Source organism: Pristiophorus japonicus, chromosome 8, assembly GCF_044704955.1.
Source record: "Pristiophorus japonicus isolate sPriJap1 chromosome 8, sPriJap1.hap1, whole genome shotgun sequence".
In the NCBI taxonomy this organism is placed as follows: domain Eukaryota; kingdom Metazoa; phylum Chordata; class Chondrichthyes; family Pristiophoridae; genus Pristiophorus; species Pristiophorus japonicus.
This window is the reverse complement of record NC_091984.1, coordinates 179,061,531-179,079,418: the sequence shown is the minus strand read 5'-3', so window position 1 is coordinate 179,079,418 and position 17,888 is coordinate 179,061,531. Positions and strand designations below refer to the sequence as shown.

At 49.0% G+C, this 17,888-nt stretch overlaps 1 protein-coding gene across 2 annotated transcripts in view; it reads right to left on the bottom strand.

Moving 5' to 3' along the window:
• septin5a (septin 5a) overlaps positions 1-17,888 on the bottom strand; it is a 100,173-nt gene that overhangs the window by 14,832 nt on the left and 67,453 nt on the right. For both annotated transcript variants that reach the window (XM_070887599.1, XM_070887598.1), the window contains exons 2-4: positions 12,307-12,403; positions 6,927-7,013; positions 6,024-6,147 (exon numbers count right to left, since the gene is read on the bottom strand). In XM_070887599.1, coding sequence (XP_070743700.1) covers positions 6,024-6,147; positions 6,927-7,013; positions 12,307-12,316 — 221 coding nt within the window. In that variant the 5' untranslated portion in view covers positions 12,317-12,403. The remainder of the gene's footprint in view (positions 1-6,023; positions 6,148-6,926; positions 7,014-12,306; positions 12,404-17,888) is intronic.

Below are 17,888 nucleotides of genomic sequence, written 5' to 3'. Positions count from 1 at the left end.
GGGGGGAAAGAACGGAGGGAGGGAGGTAGGGAGGGAGGGAAAGTGGAGGGGGGGAAATAGGGAGGGAGGGAAAGTGGAGGGGGGGAAAGAGGGAGGGAGGGGGGGAAAGAGGGAGGGAGGGGGGAAAGAGGGAGGGAGGGGGGGGAAAGAGGGAGGATGGGGGGGAAAGAGGGAGGGAGGGGAGGGGAAGAGGGAGGGAGGGGAGGGGAAGAGGGAGGGAGGGGAGGGGAAGAGGGAGGGAGGGGAGGGGAAGAGGGAGGGAGGGGGGAGAGAGAGGGAGGGAGGGGAAGAGGGAGGGGGGGGAAGAGGGAGGGGGGAAGAGGGAGGGGGGAAGAGGGAGGGGGGGAAGAGGGAGAGAGGGGGCGAGGAGGGAGGGAGGGGGGACGGAGGGGGGTAAGAGGCAGGGGCGGGAAAGAGGGAATGGAGGGATGGGGGAAAGAGGGAGGGATAGGGGTAAAGGGAAGAAGGGGAGGGGGAAAGAGGGAGGGAGGGAGGGAGGGGGGGGAAAGAGGGAGGGAGGGGGGAAAGAGGGATGGAGGGGGGGAAAGAGGGAGGGAGGGGGGGAAAGAGGGAGGGAGGGGGAAAGAGGGAGGGAGGGAGGGAAGGAGGGAGGGGAGGAGGGGGAAAGAGGGAGGGAGAGGGGGAAAGTGGGAGGGAGGGGGGGAAGAGGGAGGGAGGGGGGGAAAGAGGGAGGGAGGGGGGGAAAGAGGGAGGGAGGGGGGGGAAAGAGGGAGGGAGGGGGGGGGAAGATGGAGGGAGGGAGGGAAGGAGGGAGGGAAGAGGGAAGGAGGGAGGGGAGGAGGGGGAAAGAGGGAGGGAGAGGGGGAAAGTGGGAAGGAGGGGGGAGAAAGTGGGAGGGAGGGGGGGAGAAAGTGGGAGCGAGGGGGGGAAAGTGGGAGGGAGGGGAAAGTGGGAGGGAGGGAGGGGGGGAAGTGGGAGGGAGAAAGAGGGAGGGAGGGGGGGAAAGAGGGAGGTAGGGGAGGGAGGGAAAGAGGGAGGGAGGGAGGGGGGGAAGAGGGAGGGAGGGGGGGAAAGAGGGAGTGAGGGTGTGGGAAAAGAGGGAGGGAGGGTGTGGGGAAGAGGGAGAGAGGGAGTGGGGAAAGAGGGAGGGAGGGAGGAAGAGAGAGGGAGGGGGGAAGAGGGAGGGGGAAGTGGGAGGTAGGGGGGGAAGAGGGGGGGGGAGAGGGAGGGAGGGGGGAAAGAACGGAGGGAGGGAGGGGGAAAGAGGGAGGGAGGGGGGGGAAGAGGGAGGGAGGGGGGGAAGTGGGAGGGAGAAAGAGGGAGGGAGGGGGGGAAAGAGGGAGGTAGGGGAGGGAGGGAAAGAGGGAGGGAGGGAGGGGGGGAAGAGGGAGGGAGGGGGGGAAGAGGGAGTGAGGGTGTGGGAAAAGAGGGAGGGAGGGTGTGGGGAAGAGGGAGAGAGGGAGTGGGGAAAGAGGGAGGGAGGGAGGAAGAGAGAGGGAGGGGGGAAGAGGGAGGGGGGAAGTGGGAGGTAGGGGGGGAAGAGGGGGGGGAAGAGGGAGGGGGGGGAAGAGGGAGGGAGGGGGGAAAGAACGGAGGGAGGGAGGGGGGAAAGAGGGAGGGAGGGAGGGGGGAAGAGGGAGGGAGGGGGGGGAAGAGGGAGGGAGGGGGGAAAGAGGGAGGGAGGGGGGAAAGAGGGAGGGAGGGAGGGGGGAAAGAGGGAGGGAGAGGGGGGGAAGAGGGAGGTTGGGGGGGAAGAGGGAGGGAGGGGGGGAAGAGGGAGGAAGGGGGGGGAAGAGGGAGGGAGGGGGGACGGAGGGGGGTAAGAGGCAGGGGCGGGAAAGAGGGAATGGAGGGATGGGGGTAAGAGGGAGGGATAGGAGTAAAGGGAAGAAGGGGGAGGGGGAAAGAGGGAGAGAGAGATAGGGAGGGAGGGAGATGATGGAGGAAGGGAGAGAGAGGGGTAGAGTGGGAGGGAGAGAGAGGGTGGGATGGACAGAGGGAGGTAGGAGAGGGGGAGAGCGGGTGGCAGGGAGAGTGAGAGAGAGGAAGGAAAATGTTGGGAGAGTGAGGGAGGGGGAGAGAGAGAGAGAGAGAGAGAAGGCAGGACATCAGCATTAATTCTACAGACGAAGATGATGAAAACAGACCAAACAAGTACTATTGCAATAAAGATACTAATTTGGCTGCAATTATTTTGCGGGTCTCTGCTCGTCTTCATGATTTTGCTGGTCTTTTCCTGTCTGTCACCTTTGTATGCCGAATTTTAAAGCAAGGCTGGGCTGCCTGCTCAGGTGCACCATTTAAAAATAGAGCATGGGAGCTCTCCCGTCTCCTGACCAACATTTATCTCTCAACCAACTTTCCCAAAAACAGATTGTCTCGTCATGTAATGAGACATTAGATAGAAACATCGAAGAATAGAAATTTACAGCGCAGAAGGAGTCCATTTCGGCCCATCGTGTCCGCGCCGGCCGACAGAGAGCCGCATGGCCCTCGGTCAGGTTCAGAGAAGAATGATACCCAATTTAAAAGGCCTTAGTTATCATGATAGGCTCCCTCTCTTATTGTAGAAAACCGTAGACTTATGCAGGGACTGGTCTGTGTCTGTGTGGCTAAATTATTTGAATTAGATTATTCAGGGTGAACCAAGGGACATGGGTATAAAATCATAAGCATAGAACTAGATTAAAGTTCAGTTGGTTTTCTTTTCACACAGGATCCTGTATCTTTTAAGTAGGTTGCTGGCTCGTGCAGCAAGTGTGCGATCGCTGCTAATGTTAAGAAGGGAGTTGCATGATTTCCTGTCTGGACTGATATCATTGAGTACAATAGGTAGGTGGGACATTGGGCGATGTGCTTCATGGTCACTATTACCTCCCTGAATTAATATCTCCCAGAGTTCTTTTCCCCAAATTTGCCTAGGGTTTTATGTGTTCTTCTAAGAGATTACATGGCTACTTGTGGGTGGGAGTATTGGGGGTCGATGCTTAACTGCAACATAACTGTATGGGACAGGCTCGATGGCCCAGCTGGTCTTTTTCTGCCTGTCACTTTTGTATGTTAAACCAAGGTTGGGCTCCCTGCTCAGGTGCACCATGCAAAAATAAAAGAGCAGGAATGTTCTCCAGGTGTCCTGGCCAACATTTATTGATCAACCAACATCCCCCAAAAAGAGAATATTTGGTGATTTATCGCATTGCTCTGTCGGCCTTGCCATGTAAAAATTGATTTCTGCATTTGCACATAAAACAACCGTGCCCTGCAAGGTCCACTGTAATTTTGGCTGGAGACCATCAGAACCATCAAAGGCAATGGCATAAATGGCTGTTTCCAGCTGTTTCACTGATGGTTTCTGCCGAGGTTACAGTGAGAAATCAGAAGTAATGAATTGGCGATGAAACACTTTGGGACGTCCTGAGCATGTGAACGGTGCGGTATAAATGCAAGTTCTTTTTGTGTTAAACAAGAGCGCATTATCGCACAGGCCTGCGGAGCCAGTTCCCAGGGCCCTCAGCAAAACATGGCTGTGGGGGGAGGGGAGGGGGGTATTGGGTGGGGGGAGGGGAGGGGGGTATTGGGTGGGGCGAGCCTTGCCCAATAGGCAACCCACCAGCTACAACCCGAGGAGATCAGCCTCCCCACCCCGCCCCCGATCTCACAGGAAGAAGCCGCCCGTCAACAGCTGCAAGTCCCAATGCATGAGAGCAGCAGCCCAGTCTTCTCCCAGCTTTGGGGGAGGTTTTAATTATCCCCCCCACCCGATGTGAAGATTGTGGGGTGCAAAGGAGTCCCTGCTGTTCTTGGTGGCCAGGGTCTCAAGAATGATTAATTTGGCTCTGGTCTTCAACTTGTTTATAAAGAGCACGCTGCACCCAGTGCAGAGGAAATTTACAGTTTTTAATGTTTTCTTCAATAACCACCTATTTTGAATGCACAATACTAAGATGACTGACAGCTGAGTTAGCTCTGTTATTATAATTGGAGTGTGTGTTAGCATCACAGTACGTGTGTACAAAACTTTTTTTAAATGGCCAACCGAGAAAAGCCATAAATTCTCTGCCAGAGAATAAAGGGTTAATTCTTGCCTCAGAACTGCTAGTTCGACAAGTCATAGTTCAGATAACGCCCTGCACAGAAGGCACAGAGATCGAGGTGCTGACATTTTCTGGGCAAAAGCTCCACAAACAGAACAAGCTGTGCACTGAGTTTCACTGCTCATATTCTGTGTGGACAGTTCAAATAAGAAACCTGTAGCACTTCTTGTATAAATTCTGATACAAATATTGAGGCAAAAGCTGGAATCTGAAATAAAAACAGAAAGTGCTGGAAATCTCAGCAGGTCAGGCAGCATCTGTGCAGAGAAACAGAGTTAACATTTTGGGTCTGTGAATCTTTGTCAGAACTGGAAAATTTTGAGATGTAACAGAGTCTTAAGGAAGAGCAGAGGCACTGAAAGGGGGAGGGGAGGAACGAACAAAAGGAAAGGTCTGTGATCGGGTGGAAGGCAGGAGAGATTTTAGAGACAAAAGGAATGATGGGCAAAAATGAGATGGTAATGGCACAAGTTAGGAAACAAACGATGAGTCTAGATGGGGTGTGAATGGCAGAATCTTCACCAGCTGCAATGGGAAAGAGAAAAAAAGGGGGTTTATAAAAAAAATTGGAGAAAAGGGGAACAAAATACATGTAGAGATTATAGTCTGATATTGAGGCTTGTTTTATGTACTGCCAAATGCATATCTCTATAGTAACCATACTCCAGTAACATTGTATGAATTCCAATGATTAACTCTAATAACTTTTAAATCCAATAAGGACTTCAGAAGAAACATATTTACTCAGAGTGGTTAGAATGTGGAATTTGTTACTACATGGAGTAGTTGAAGCAAATAGAACAGATGCATTTAAGGGGAAACTAGATAAGTACATGAGGAAGAAATAAAATAATATGGTGAAAGGGTAAGATGAAGTAAGGTGGGAGGAGGCTCGTATGGAGCACATTCTGTTGAATGGCCTGGTTCTGTACTGTAAATAGTATGTAATATTCACTTACATAGAAAGGAACAGGAGTAGGCTATTCAGCCCTTCGAGCCTGTTCCGCCATTTAATTAGATCATGGTTGATCTGTATATTAACTCCATCTATGCGCCTTGATTCTGTAACCCTCAATACCCTTGTTAACAGAATTCTATTAAGCTCAGTTTTGAAATTTTCAATTGACCCCCAGCCTCAACAGCTTTTTGGAGGAGAGTGTTCCACATTTCCACTAACCTTTGTGTGAAGAAGTGCTTCTTGACATCACGCCTGAATGGCCTAGCTGTAATTTTAGGTTATGCCCCCGTATCCTGGACTCCCCCATCAGAGGAAATAGATTTTTTTAATCTACCCTATCAACTCATTTCATTATCTTAAGCATCTCAATTAGATCACCCCTTAATCGTCTACATTCAAGAGAATACAAGGCTAGCCAATGCAATCTGTCCTCATATTTTGACCTTTTTTGTTCCGATATCAGTCTGGTGAATCTGCATTGCACCTTGTCCAAGGCCAATATATCCTTCCTGAGGTGCTGTGCTCAGAACTGAACGCAGTGTCCACATGGGGTCTAACCAGAGCTCTGTACAGCGGTAACATAACTTATACTCCTGTGTATTCCAGCCTTCTTGAGGTAAAGGCCAACATTTCATTAGCCTTTTAAATTATTTTTTGTATCTGTCCACTAGCTTATAGTGATTTCTGTACTTGGACCCCTAAATCTCTACTTCTCCACATTTCCCAGCTTCTTGCCATTTGGAAAATACTCCGATCTATCTTTCTTAGGTCCAAAGTGATGGACGGCACACTTTCCCACATTGAACTCCATCTGCCACAGTTTTGCCCACTCACTTACTCTATCAATGTCCCTTTGCAACTTTCTGCTCCCATCTACACTATTTACTGTGCCATCTAACTTAGTGTCGTTGTCATCGCTTATTTGTAGTAACTGTATCCTCAGGTATGTCAGATATCTGTTCACATCTCCATGGTAACCGAATCCTCAGTGATGTTGGATATGTACACACCTTTGAATGTTGTTCACCGCATCTCCAAATCCAGGCGTGTCAACTATCGTCAACTTTAGTTTGACACCTTTCTCTTCAATGTCCACCGTGTGCTTTATAATCTCCACTGTTTGGTTAATCCTCTCTGTAAAAAAAAGTTGGGGAAAATGTGAGCAGCAAGCTCCTTCAAACCCAATTAATACATAAGCTCTCCCCACCCCTCCAAGTGTGATATCTGTACTTGGTGATTTCAATAAATCCGAGATGACATATTCTATCTCCTTTCTTAAATATAGCTATAACAATAGCTATCCGCCTGTACTCTGGCACTCCAGCTTTTTTTAATGAATGATTAAATATGTGTAATAATGGCAAGAACCTCCATCCGCTTCATATATGTTGCCCTAATTCAGAGGGGGTGCAGTGGTGAGGGGGGCGGTGGGGGATGGCAATCCCAATCCGGTAGTCTCTTCAGCCATGGGCTGGGATCCATCAGATCAGGGAAGCAGTGCTTTGGATGAAAGGAGGAGTACTGGTCTCACAGCAAGCAAAAGTAGGGACCAATTTAGGGGTCAAGCTCCTAGCCTAGACCTCCAAAGAAAGACAACTGAACTGAATCAGCCCCCTTCACAAGAGGATGTGGTATTAAAGATTTGTGGAGTGGGACAGTGATCAATCAAACGAGCAGCTGCAGGTCACTGTCACTTCTATCACCCAGCCACACCCCACTATGGAGGGCACCCATAGTGTTGCAGGCACCCAACAAGATGGAACCTCCCGCAACCCTACATCCTCCGTTGAGGTCAGAGGTGAAGTTCCCAGTGGGCACATCCTGGCATTTAGTCTAAAATGGCAGCGCATACTTTCACTGCCCCCACCCCACTGCAATGTCTATCTTCCCTGCAAAAAGGCCTCAGCTCTTACCTTCAGCATTGAGAAGTTTCCTGTCTTTGTAAAGATCTGTAAGGAAGAGACTCTTAACCAAAGTGGACTTCCCCAGCCCTGACTCTCCTGTGAAGGGAAGAACAATGAATTTAAAACACATGCCTGGGGAGGGCTAATTTATTCAAATACATCTCACCATCAGCAAATTTGTTAATTCCACTCGCGCACCAGTCTGTCTATGTGAAACTCAGTGATTTACACATTGTAACCTTTTCTTCATAGCTCATTCACCTAAAACCTTTCTTTCTTTGTTACATGGCAGATTAAATTAACGCAGTGAAGTGTAAAGTGATTAATTTTGCTAAGAAGAATGAGGAGAGGTAATATACACTAAATGGTACAATTTTAAAGAGGATGCAAGAACAGAGACCTGGAGGTGTATGTGCACAAATCTTTGAAGGTGACAGGACAAGGTGAGAATGCAGTTAAAAATGAAAACCAGCACAGATTTGTTAAACACAAATTGTGTTTCACTAACTTGATTGAGTTCTTTGATGAAGTAACGAAATGTGTTGATAAGGATAGTGTCTTTATAAATAGAGGCATAGAGTACAAAAGCAAGGAGTTATGCTAAACCTTTATAAAACACTGGTTAGACCCCAACTGGAGTATTGTGTTCCATTCTGGACACCACATGTTCAGAAGGATGTCAAGGCCTTAGGGAGGGTGCAGAGGAGATTTACTAGAATTGTATCATGGACGACGACTGCAGTTATGTGGAGAGACTAGAATAACTGGGGTTGTTCTCTATTAGAGCAGAGAAGGCAAAGGAGAGATTTGATAGGGGTGTTCAAAAATCACTAACAGTTTTAATAGAGTAAAAAGAAAAAAAGACTTGTATTTATTTATATAGCGCTGTTCACAACCTCAGGATGTCCCAAAGCGCCTTAGAGCCAATTAAGTACTTTTTGAAATGTAGTCATTGTTGTAATGTAGGAAATGCAGCAGCTAATTTGCACACAGCATGCTTCCACAAGCAGCAATTTAATAATGACCAGATAATATGTTTTTGTGGTGCTGTTTGAGGGATAAATATTGGCCAGAACACCAGGGATAACTCCCCTGCTCTGCTTCGAAATAGTGCCATAGGATCCTTTACGTCCACCTTAAAAAGCAGACATTATTTATTAGGTTTAACATCTCATCTGGCACCTCCAACAGTGCAGCACTCTGTCAGCACTACACTCAAGTGTCAGCCTTTATTTTTGTGCTCAAGTCTTTGGAATGGGACTTGAAACCACAACCTTGCGACTCAGAGGCGAGAGTGCTACCCATTGAGCCACAGCTGACAATAGTAAGGCACAAGTAAGGAGAAAGTGTATCCAGTGCCAGAAAGGTCAGTATCTAGAGGGCACAGATTTAAGGTGATTGGCAAAATAAACAGGGGCAACATGAGGAAAAGAACATTTACACAGTGAATTGTTATGATCTGGAATCCGCTTCCTGAAAGGGCGGTGAAAGCAGATTCAATAATCCACTGCCTGAAAGGATAGTGGAAGCAGATTCAATAATAACTTTCAAAAGAGAATAGGATAAATAATTGAAATGGAAAAATCTGCATGTCTATGGGGAAAGAGCAAGGGAATGAGTCTAATTGCACAGCTTTTTCAAAGAGCTGGCACAAGATGGGCCAAATGGCCTCCTTCTGTGCTGTATCATTCTATGATTCTATTACAGTACAGTAGTTTAAAGACAATCTGATTTTTTCTTTTAATCCGGTAATGATCTGGTAATTCAAAATAAGCAGCTGTAATCAAACTGTCCTGGAGACTTCTTTCGAGCAAAATTGAATTATCTGACAATTCAGATTAAACAAACTCAACTGAATAGCAATAGACTGTATGATCAGATTTACAACTTCCCCCTTTCTGCCTGGACCTTTCAGATTGGCCATAAACTTCGTGCGAAGGAAGTTATAAAAGTCTTTCTGCATGTCAAAATATATGATGATGTTCAAAAGATGATAACTTGATAGTATCCAACAACCATCACCAACAGTGTTAAGTTAGAATGGGGATGAAATTGGACATGGCGGGGGAACACAACAGGCATAATGGGAATTTCCCCTCCAAGTTCCCCTCCAAGACACACAGCACCTTGACATGCAGGATAATCAGTTCTATTGAAGTGAATAGAAACATAGAAAATAGGTGCAGGAGTAGGCCATTTGGCCCTTCGAGCCTGCACTGCCATTCAATGAGTTCATGGCTGAACTTGCAACTTCAGTACTCCATTCCTGCTTTCTTGCCATACCCCTTGATCCCCCTAGTAGTAAGGACGACATCTAACTCCTTTTTGAATATATTTAGTGAATTGGCCTCAACAACTTTCTGTGGTAGAGAATTCCACAGGTTCACCACTCTCTGGGTGAAGAAGTTTCTCCTCATCTCAGTCCTAAATGGCTTACCCCTTATCCTTAGACTGTGACCCCTGGTTCTGGACTTCCCCAACATTGGGAACATTCTTCCTGCATCTAACCTGTCTAAACCCATCAGAATTTTAAACGTTTCTATGAGATGCCCTCTCATTCTTCTGAACTCCAGTGAATATAAGCCCAGTTGTTGGATCTGAAGATCAGGAGGAGCGCATGACAAGTGACCCTGCTTTGCGTCGCCACCCATGTTCAATTTCACCTCCACGGTCTTTATTATTGAGGTCACACAAAATGTGTCACATGAACATAATTGAGTGTTCTAATGAAAAGTCCCACTCAAAGTGTTTTGGCCCTGAAATCCCATGGGAATTCTGTAACTATGGCAGGAGATCAGCAGAACCCCCTTAGAAAGGTTAGAAATGGTTAAAAACGAGCGTTCATGCTGTTTCTCCCGGGACCACCGATCTAACAAACTCACAGCAGGAGACTGGGAGAACCCCATGGAAGATCCAGATCTCTTAGGCTGGATTTTCAGCTTTGATGTTTTTGGAGCGATAATGGTGGTGGGGCGGGAAAGTTAACGGCGGGGAATAGTTTGCGCCTCAGTCTGTAAGTTTGGGCAGCTGGGCCCTGCGTCAGGGGCCGCAGCGCTAAGGGAGGCGTTGTACACCTCTCTGGGCGCAAGGATGGGAAACTCCCGAGCTAAAGATCTGGGCCGGGAGCGCTCCGAGAGAGGCCTCAGGTGGGGGAGGGGGAAATAAAAAACACCCCACAAAAACATTCCCAAAACATTGCCCACGCCACCATAACACAAATCGCAAAATAAATGAAAAGAAAAAACAATCACACTTACCTTAGGAGTCGATTACTTACCTCTTCGCTGATGGGATGGCTGGACCGCCCATTTTCTCAGGCGGTCAGTGCGAGGCGCGGTTTGGGGCATCCGGGTCGGGCAAGAATCAAAACTCACTCGGTGTCGCAACCAGGAGCATTGCACACCGGCGGAGCTGTTCCGGGTGGTGCTGGACCGTGCTGCCGTTAAACCGGAGCTGAGGATCGCTGCGCAGTGCTGGAGGCTGACGCCGCCATTGTTGCCACCCCAGGGTGAAAATCAGCGCGGAGAAGACCCAAAAATTCAGGCCCTTGTCTTTTACTTTTAAGAGACTGACTGGCCAGCTGTTAACTTTCAACACTTTCTCTTTTGAAATATAATCAACTTTGGGAGTAGTAGATGACAGACAATATTCTGATACACAACCCTTGAAAAGAACATAACCTTGAAATGTTCACCGTTTCCCATCTGTCTGAGGTAGTTATGCAGTATTGTCTGCATTACTTTTTTTTTTAACTCCCCCACCTTCTTCCCCACCATTTTCTTCCCTCCGCTCCTGAAGACACCCCACTCAGGTTGGAGTGCGAGCCAATGCCTGCTGGCCTCTCTTCATACTTTACCTGAGTGGCCATGACTGGCTCCTAGCTATGGGCAGAGTGGGGGTGGGGGTGGTATCACATATGGGGCTGCCAGACAACATCCAAGCATAAGGGAAGGGGATGGATTTCCTCAGGGCTTTTCTCACTCCATCACTGGAATTTCAGCGGACACCCCATTTACGCTCATAAATAGGGTTTCCAGCAAAGAAAGATCAAACCTACATTTATAAAGCGTCTTTCACAACCTCAGGACGTCTCAAAGCACTTTACAGCCAATGAAGTACTTTTAAAGTATAATCACTGCCCACATGGAGGAAACACTGCAGCCAATTTACACACAGCAAGGTCCCACAAACAGCAATGTGCTAAATGACTAAATGATTCGTTTTAGTGATGTTGATTGAGGAATAAATGTTGGCCAGGACACCAGGGATAACTCGCCTACTCTTCTTCGAATAGCACCATGGGATCTAAGGGCAGACAGAGGTGCAGTTTAACGTCATATCCAAAAGGTAGCATCTTCAACAGTGTCGCACTCCGTCAGTACTGCAAAACTATACTGGCACTTTGGGAAGAGCTCTGAGGAAATTCAGCACCATGCAGTTACCACCGGGGTCATGAGATGACGCTCTGGGGCAGAAACCCTGGTTTACTTTTGACTCCCTAGCTCGAGGATATTTAGGCTAACTGTAGCAGGCTTACTGCTGCCCCAGCTGAGGTCAGCTAATTCAACATAGACCAGGAGTTCTATAATTAAGATCTTGCCTGGGGTTGCACCCACTGAGCCATAATTCCATGTTTGCTTGGAATCCACTCCCCTCCCCCACCGATGTACCATGGCTGCAGTGTGCACTATCTACAGGATGCACTGCAGCAACTCGCAAAAGCTTCTTCAACAGAGCCTCCTAAGCTCACAATCTCCACTATCTAGAAAGACAAGGGCAGTAAGTGCATGGGAACACCATAACTTCCAAATTCCCCTCCAAGTCACACAGCATCCTGACATATATCGGCATTCCTTCATCATCACTGGTTCAAAATCTTGGAACTCCCTACCGAACAGCATTGTGGACATACCTTTACCACACAGATTGCAGTGGTTCAAGAAGAAGGCCCATCACCACATTCTCAAGGGCATCCAAGGACAGGCAATAAATGCCTGGTTTGCCAGCGATGGCCACATCCCGAGAATTAATTTATAAACAAAGTCTTTATTCCATTTGGACCACATGAATTGCTTTCCTTATAACAGAGTCCAATACTTTTCCAGCACAGATATTGACCAGAGCTATAGATCTCAGGATTGTGCTTTGGACTATTTCAAAATCTAGAACATCAACAATTTTCCTTTTTATTCATGTCATACCTGCTTCTCAGGAGCTGCCCAGAAGTTTCCCAGTTTCCCAGTTTTTACCCTTCATGCTCAGGGCTACATCAAACAAACAAACAAACAAAACAAATGAACTTTTGCATTAAACAGCCTCACTATGTTGGATTGCGCATAGTTATTTTGTTCGACAGGTTTAAAGCAGTGTGAGCAAGTAGCATTCTTACCCGCTACCATTAACGTGAAATCAAAGCCTTTCTTCACTGATTTGCGATGAACCTGATTGGGAAGTGTGGCGAATCCCACGTATTCCTTTTCCACATCCTGAAACAAAAAAATGCCTTTAGACTTTGGAAAACCTCAAAGCGACAATACATGGGAAACACACAACAGGGACCAGAGAAAGTTTCAGCTTTCTCCTATTGTGAGCAACCCTTCACAACTCACCTGCAGTAAACGGTAGTTCCCACCATATTCTCCTTGAACAACACATAAATAAAGATTTGCATTTATATAGCGCCTTTCACGACCACCGGACATCTCAAAGCAGTTAACAGCCAATGAAGTACTTTTGAAGTGTAGTCACTGTTGTAATGTGATTCCTCACACATATGCTTTAAGTTTGATTTTGGTGAATGCTTGTAGTCAACAGCATAAAGCAATGTGAGCTGGTAGTGTTGGGAATAGAGCACGTTCCCGGTGTCAACAGGCAGCAATCCCAATCAATTATAAGACAGGTTAATACACCAAAAATATACCTCAACCAGTATCTCAGAAGACCATCCGCTCCTGCAGGGGCTGGAGAAGACTACAGAGATTAGGAGGGGTGAGGCCATGGAGGGATTTGAGCACAAGGATGAGAATCTTAACTTTGAGGCCTTGTTGGACCGGGTGCCAGTTTAGATCGTTAAGGCGAGTGTCTAACCCACAGCATCACCACAACAGCCTCCTGGAGAAGAAATGTTTATTACAAGGAGAAGTTGGAACCACGTGTTACCATATGACAGAATTAGGGGCCATTTGTTTTTACTATACACTTTCAGGGTTTTATCTTAATGGCTGTCAGATTCTGGAACAAAATGGCTATCTTTTGCATTAAGCAAACGCCAAAAGGAGCAAACCTCAGCATGATGTTCCCTATTTCCCACAGCAGCCACCCTGTGGCCTCTCCAATTGGAGTGCCAATTTAGTCCCAAATAACACTGTACAATTCTGACCACTTGGAATGTGGTGTCCCTGCACCGTACTACAAACTCACACGAGGCATGTACTGCAGACACAGTCACTACGTGACCTTAACCTTTATTCCCAGGACCAAGGAGTGCTGACCCTGGGTGGGACCTCCCTTTTTATACCTGGAAACCCAGGTGAGGAGTGTCTCCCACAAGTTCACCCCCTGTAGTCAGGGTGTGCATTTCTAGGGTATAAGTACAGTGTACAGGAGTTGCATGAAGGTTAAAGTTACATGGTTACATACATGACATCACCTCCCCCCTTACATCTTTTTGTGTCAAAGGTTAAGTCTTTCAGGTGGTCAACGCTCTCTCGTGGAGCGCCGCAGTTGTGGCTCTGGTGGCTGAGCCTCAGCACGCGTCTCTGTCACCTGAGGTGATTCCGGTCTGTCCGGGCTGGCCGCAGGGACTGTGCATGCCGTGGATTGTCCTCTATGCTCGTCCACTGGCAGTGGTGTGGGTGCTCTTCTTCAGGTTCCTCCGTGTCTATGCTGAACCTTTTTTTTTTACTTGGTCCAAGTGTTTGCGGAATATCTGCCCATTGTTTAGTCTAACCGCTATGACCCTATTCCCTTCTTTGCCAATTACTGTGCCCTCAAGCCACTTGGGTCCCAAAGCATGGTTAAGAACAAATACCGGGTCATCCATTTCTATGCACCTCCCCCTTGAGTTTCGATCATGGAACTCAGTTTGGGACTGGTGCTTGTCCTCAACAATGTCTGCCAGGGCTGGGTGAATGAGGGACAGCCGCGTTTTAAGCATGCATTTCATGAGGAGTTCCGTGGGCGGGACTCCCGTGAGCAAGTGCGGGCGGGACCTGTAGGCCAGCAGGAGGCGTGATAGGCGGTACTGAAGGGAGGGTCCTTGGATGCGTAGCATGCCCTGTTTTATGACTTGGACCGCACGTTCCGCCTGGCCATTGGAAGCCGCTTGAACGGTGCTGTCCGGACCTGTTTGATACCATTGCCCGACCTAAACTCCTAGAATTCAAGGCTGGTGAAACACGGGCCATTGTCGCTGACCAGGATGTCCGGCAAGCCGTGGGTCGCGAAAACCATACTCAGACTCTCCACGGTGATGGATGTTGTGCACGAGTTTAATATGATGCACTCGATCCATTTCGAGTATGCATCGACAATGAACAAGACCATTTTCCCCATGAACGGGCCCGCATAGTCTACGTGAATACGTAACCATGGCCTGGTGGGCCAGGGCCACGGGCTGAGTGGGGCCTCCCTGGGGGCACTCCCCAGCTGGGCACACGTCGTGACTACCCGGCTGCCCCAGAGCAGGCAGTCGGCTTGGATGGAGAGTTCATCCATCCGTCTCTGAAATGGTCTGACCTCCTCGGGGCATGCCCTGTGTGCAGGTGCCCAATCCCCAGTCAGGACACATTTCTTTATCATGGATAGGAGGGGGTCTCTGTTGGTCCAGAGTTTGATCTGGCGGGCTGTGATGGGGGAGCCTGCGGTGTCAAAAGCCTCAACGGCCATGACCATCTCAGCGCTTTGCTCCGCTGCCCCCTCGGTGGTGGCCAGTGGGAGCCTGCTGAGCATGTCAGCGCAATTTGCGATGCCTGGCCGGTGCCGTATGGTGTAGTCATACGCAGCCAGTGTGAGAGCCCATCGCTGTATGCGAGCTGACGCATTGGCATTGACAGCCTTGCTGTCGGACAACAGGGATGTTAATGGCTTGTGGTCCATCTCTAGCTCGAACCGTCTACCGAAAAGGTACTGGTGCATCTTTTTCACACTGTAAACACAAGCGAGTGCTTCCTTTTCGACCATGCCATATCCATGCTCTGCCTGGGATAGCGACCTGGAGGCATAAGCCACCGGTTGGAGTCAACCATCATCATTACTCTGCTGCAACACGCACCCAACCCCGTAGGGCGATGCATCACACGTTAAAACCATGTTTTTTTTACAGGGGTCATACAAAGTCAACAGTTTGTTAGAACACAGCAGGCTCCTCGCCTTATTGAAAGCCCGTCCTTGACAGTCCCCCCAAAGCCATTCACAACCTTTGCACAGCAGCATGTGTAACGGCTCCAACAATGTGCTTAAGTTCGGCAGAAAGTTCCCGAAATAGTTCAAAGGTCCCAGGAATGATCGCAACACCGACGTGTTGCTGGGCCTGGGTGCCCGGCGGATCGCCTCCGTTTTTGATTCAGTGGGCCGGATCCCATCTGCGGCAACCCTCCTGCCCAAATATTCGACCTCTGTGGCCAAAAACACACACTTGGCCTTTTTCAGCCACAAGCCTACCCGGTCCAGTCGGCGTACCACCTCCTCCAGGTTGTGGAGGTGTTCCTTGGTATCTCGACCCGTTATAAGGATGTTGTCTTTGAATACGATTGTTCCAGGAATGGATTTGAGCAAGCTTTCCATGTTCCGCTGAAAGATAGCTGCCGCCGAACGAATGCCAAACGGACACCTGTTGTAGATAAATAATCCCTTGTGCATCATGATGGTGGCCAGAAGCTTGGATTCTTCAGCCAGTTCCTGAGTCATGTAGGCTGAAGTGAGGTCCAGCTTCGTGAACAGATTGCCACCTGCCAGCGTGGCAAAAAGGTCCTCTGCTCTCGGGAGCGGGTATTGGTCTTGCAGCGACACTCGGTTGATGGTGGCTTTGTAGTCGCCACAAATCCTGACCGAGCCATCTGCTTTAAGGACAGGAACGATGGGACTTGCCCAGTCGCTGAATTCAATGGCCGAAATTATGCCCTCTCTGAGCAGCCTGTCCAATTCACTTTCAATTTTCTCACGCATCACATACGGCACCGCTCTGGCTTTGTGGTGCACTGGTCTGGCGTTCCGACACCGGGTTGAAACAGTGACCCGAATTTTTGTAGGACCTGTGAGCATTAACTTCGCTCCACAGATGAAATGGCGTGCACATCTCCCCATTTCCAATTCATCTCGGCTAGCCAACTCCTCCCCAAGAGCACGGGGCCATTTCACGGGATAATCCAGAGTGGCAGCCGGTTCTGTGATCCATTATGTGTTACCACCAAGTCTGCACTGCCCAGCACTGGGATGATCTCTTTGGTGTACGTGCGTAGCTGCGTGTCAATGCGTTCCAGTTTGGGCCTGCTGGCCATAGTCTCTCAAATTGTTGGGCACTCATAAGTGACTGGCGAGCTCCCGTATCCAGCTCCATGTGCACTGGGATACCATTCAATAAAACTTTCATCATCATGGGTGGCGTTTTAGTGTATGAGCTGTGGACGTCAGCCACGTGAACCCGCTGAACTTCAGCATCCATGGCTTTTCCCCAGGCATCATCCTGCATTGCAGACCCCTCGTCTGGTTCCTCTGTCTCGCAGATTAGCCTCGCCACAGCCTTTTTGCACATCCTGGCCAAGTGTGTACTGACGTTACAAATCCTACAGGTATATTGCTGGAACCTGCAGCTTTTCGCAGTATGTCTACCCACGCATCTCCAGCATGAGCTGAGATTGTTGTTAACAAAGGGACTGTGACCAGGCATTCCTCTCTGATTGCCAATGTTTCTAAGCACTCTGATGGTGGGTGTTAATGGTCCCTCCCATCATGGGACACATTGTTCCTCGTGATGGCATGAATTGCCAATCCCCTTTCCATTGTCCCTATTGCGGGCCCACCCCAGGGTCTGTTGCTGCCTGGGCGGTTTCAAAATGCCCTTGCCTGCCTGTGGGGTCCGTAGCCGCGTTCACAATGTTAACTCCCTGGTCCATCGCCACGTTGGGACCAGGGCTGCGCGCGTAAATTTGCTTGGTCTCCTCTTACCCTGCCATGAAAGTCTGAGCTATCAACGCCGCCCCTTCTAAAGTCAAGTCCTTGGCCTCTATGAGCTTCCTGAAAATCCCGGCATGATTAATGCCCTCAATGAAAAAGTCCCTCAACATCTCCCCCCTGCAGGCGTCTGTGAACTTACAGAATCTGGCCAAGCGCCACAGGTCCACAACGAAGTCCGAGATGTATTGTCCCTCCCGACGCCAGTGTGTGTAGAACCGGTGCCGGGCCATGTGTACGCTACTCGCCGGCTTGAGGTGCTCACTGATCAGCTGGCTGAGCTCTTCAAAGGACTTGTCCGCTGGCTTTTGGGGTGCGAGCAGGTCTTTCATCAGCGCATACATCTGTGGTCCGCAGCTGGTCAGCAGATGCGCCCTCCGCTTGTCAGCCGCTGTCGCTCCCAGCCAGTCCTTCGTGACAAAGCTCTGCTGGAGTCTTTCCACGAAGTCGTCCCAGTCCTCACCCACACAGTAACGTTCCCCTGTGCTACCGGTGGCCATCCTCGTGGTTCGGTGATTCCCGTTTCTCGTTGACAAATGTGGTATACTACAAACTCGCAAGAGGCATGTACTGCAGACACAGTCACTACGTGACCTTAACCTTTATTCCCAGGACCAAGGAGTGCTGACCCTGGGTGGGACCTCCCCTTTTATACCTGGAAACCCAGATGAGGAGTGTCTCCCACAAGCTCACCCCCCCGTGGTCAGGGTGTGCATTTCTAGGGTATAAGTACAGTGTACAGGAGTTGCATGAAGGTTACAGTTACAAGAAGATTACCGCTGCATGAGCTGTGCTGGTGTT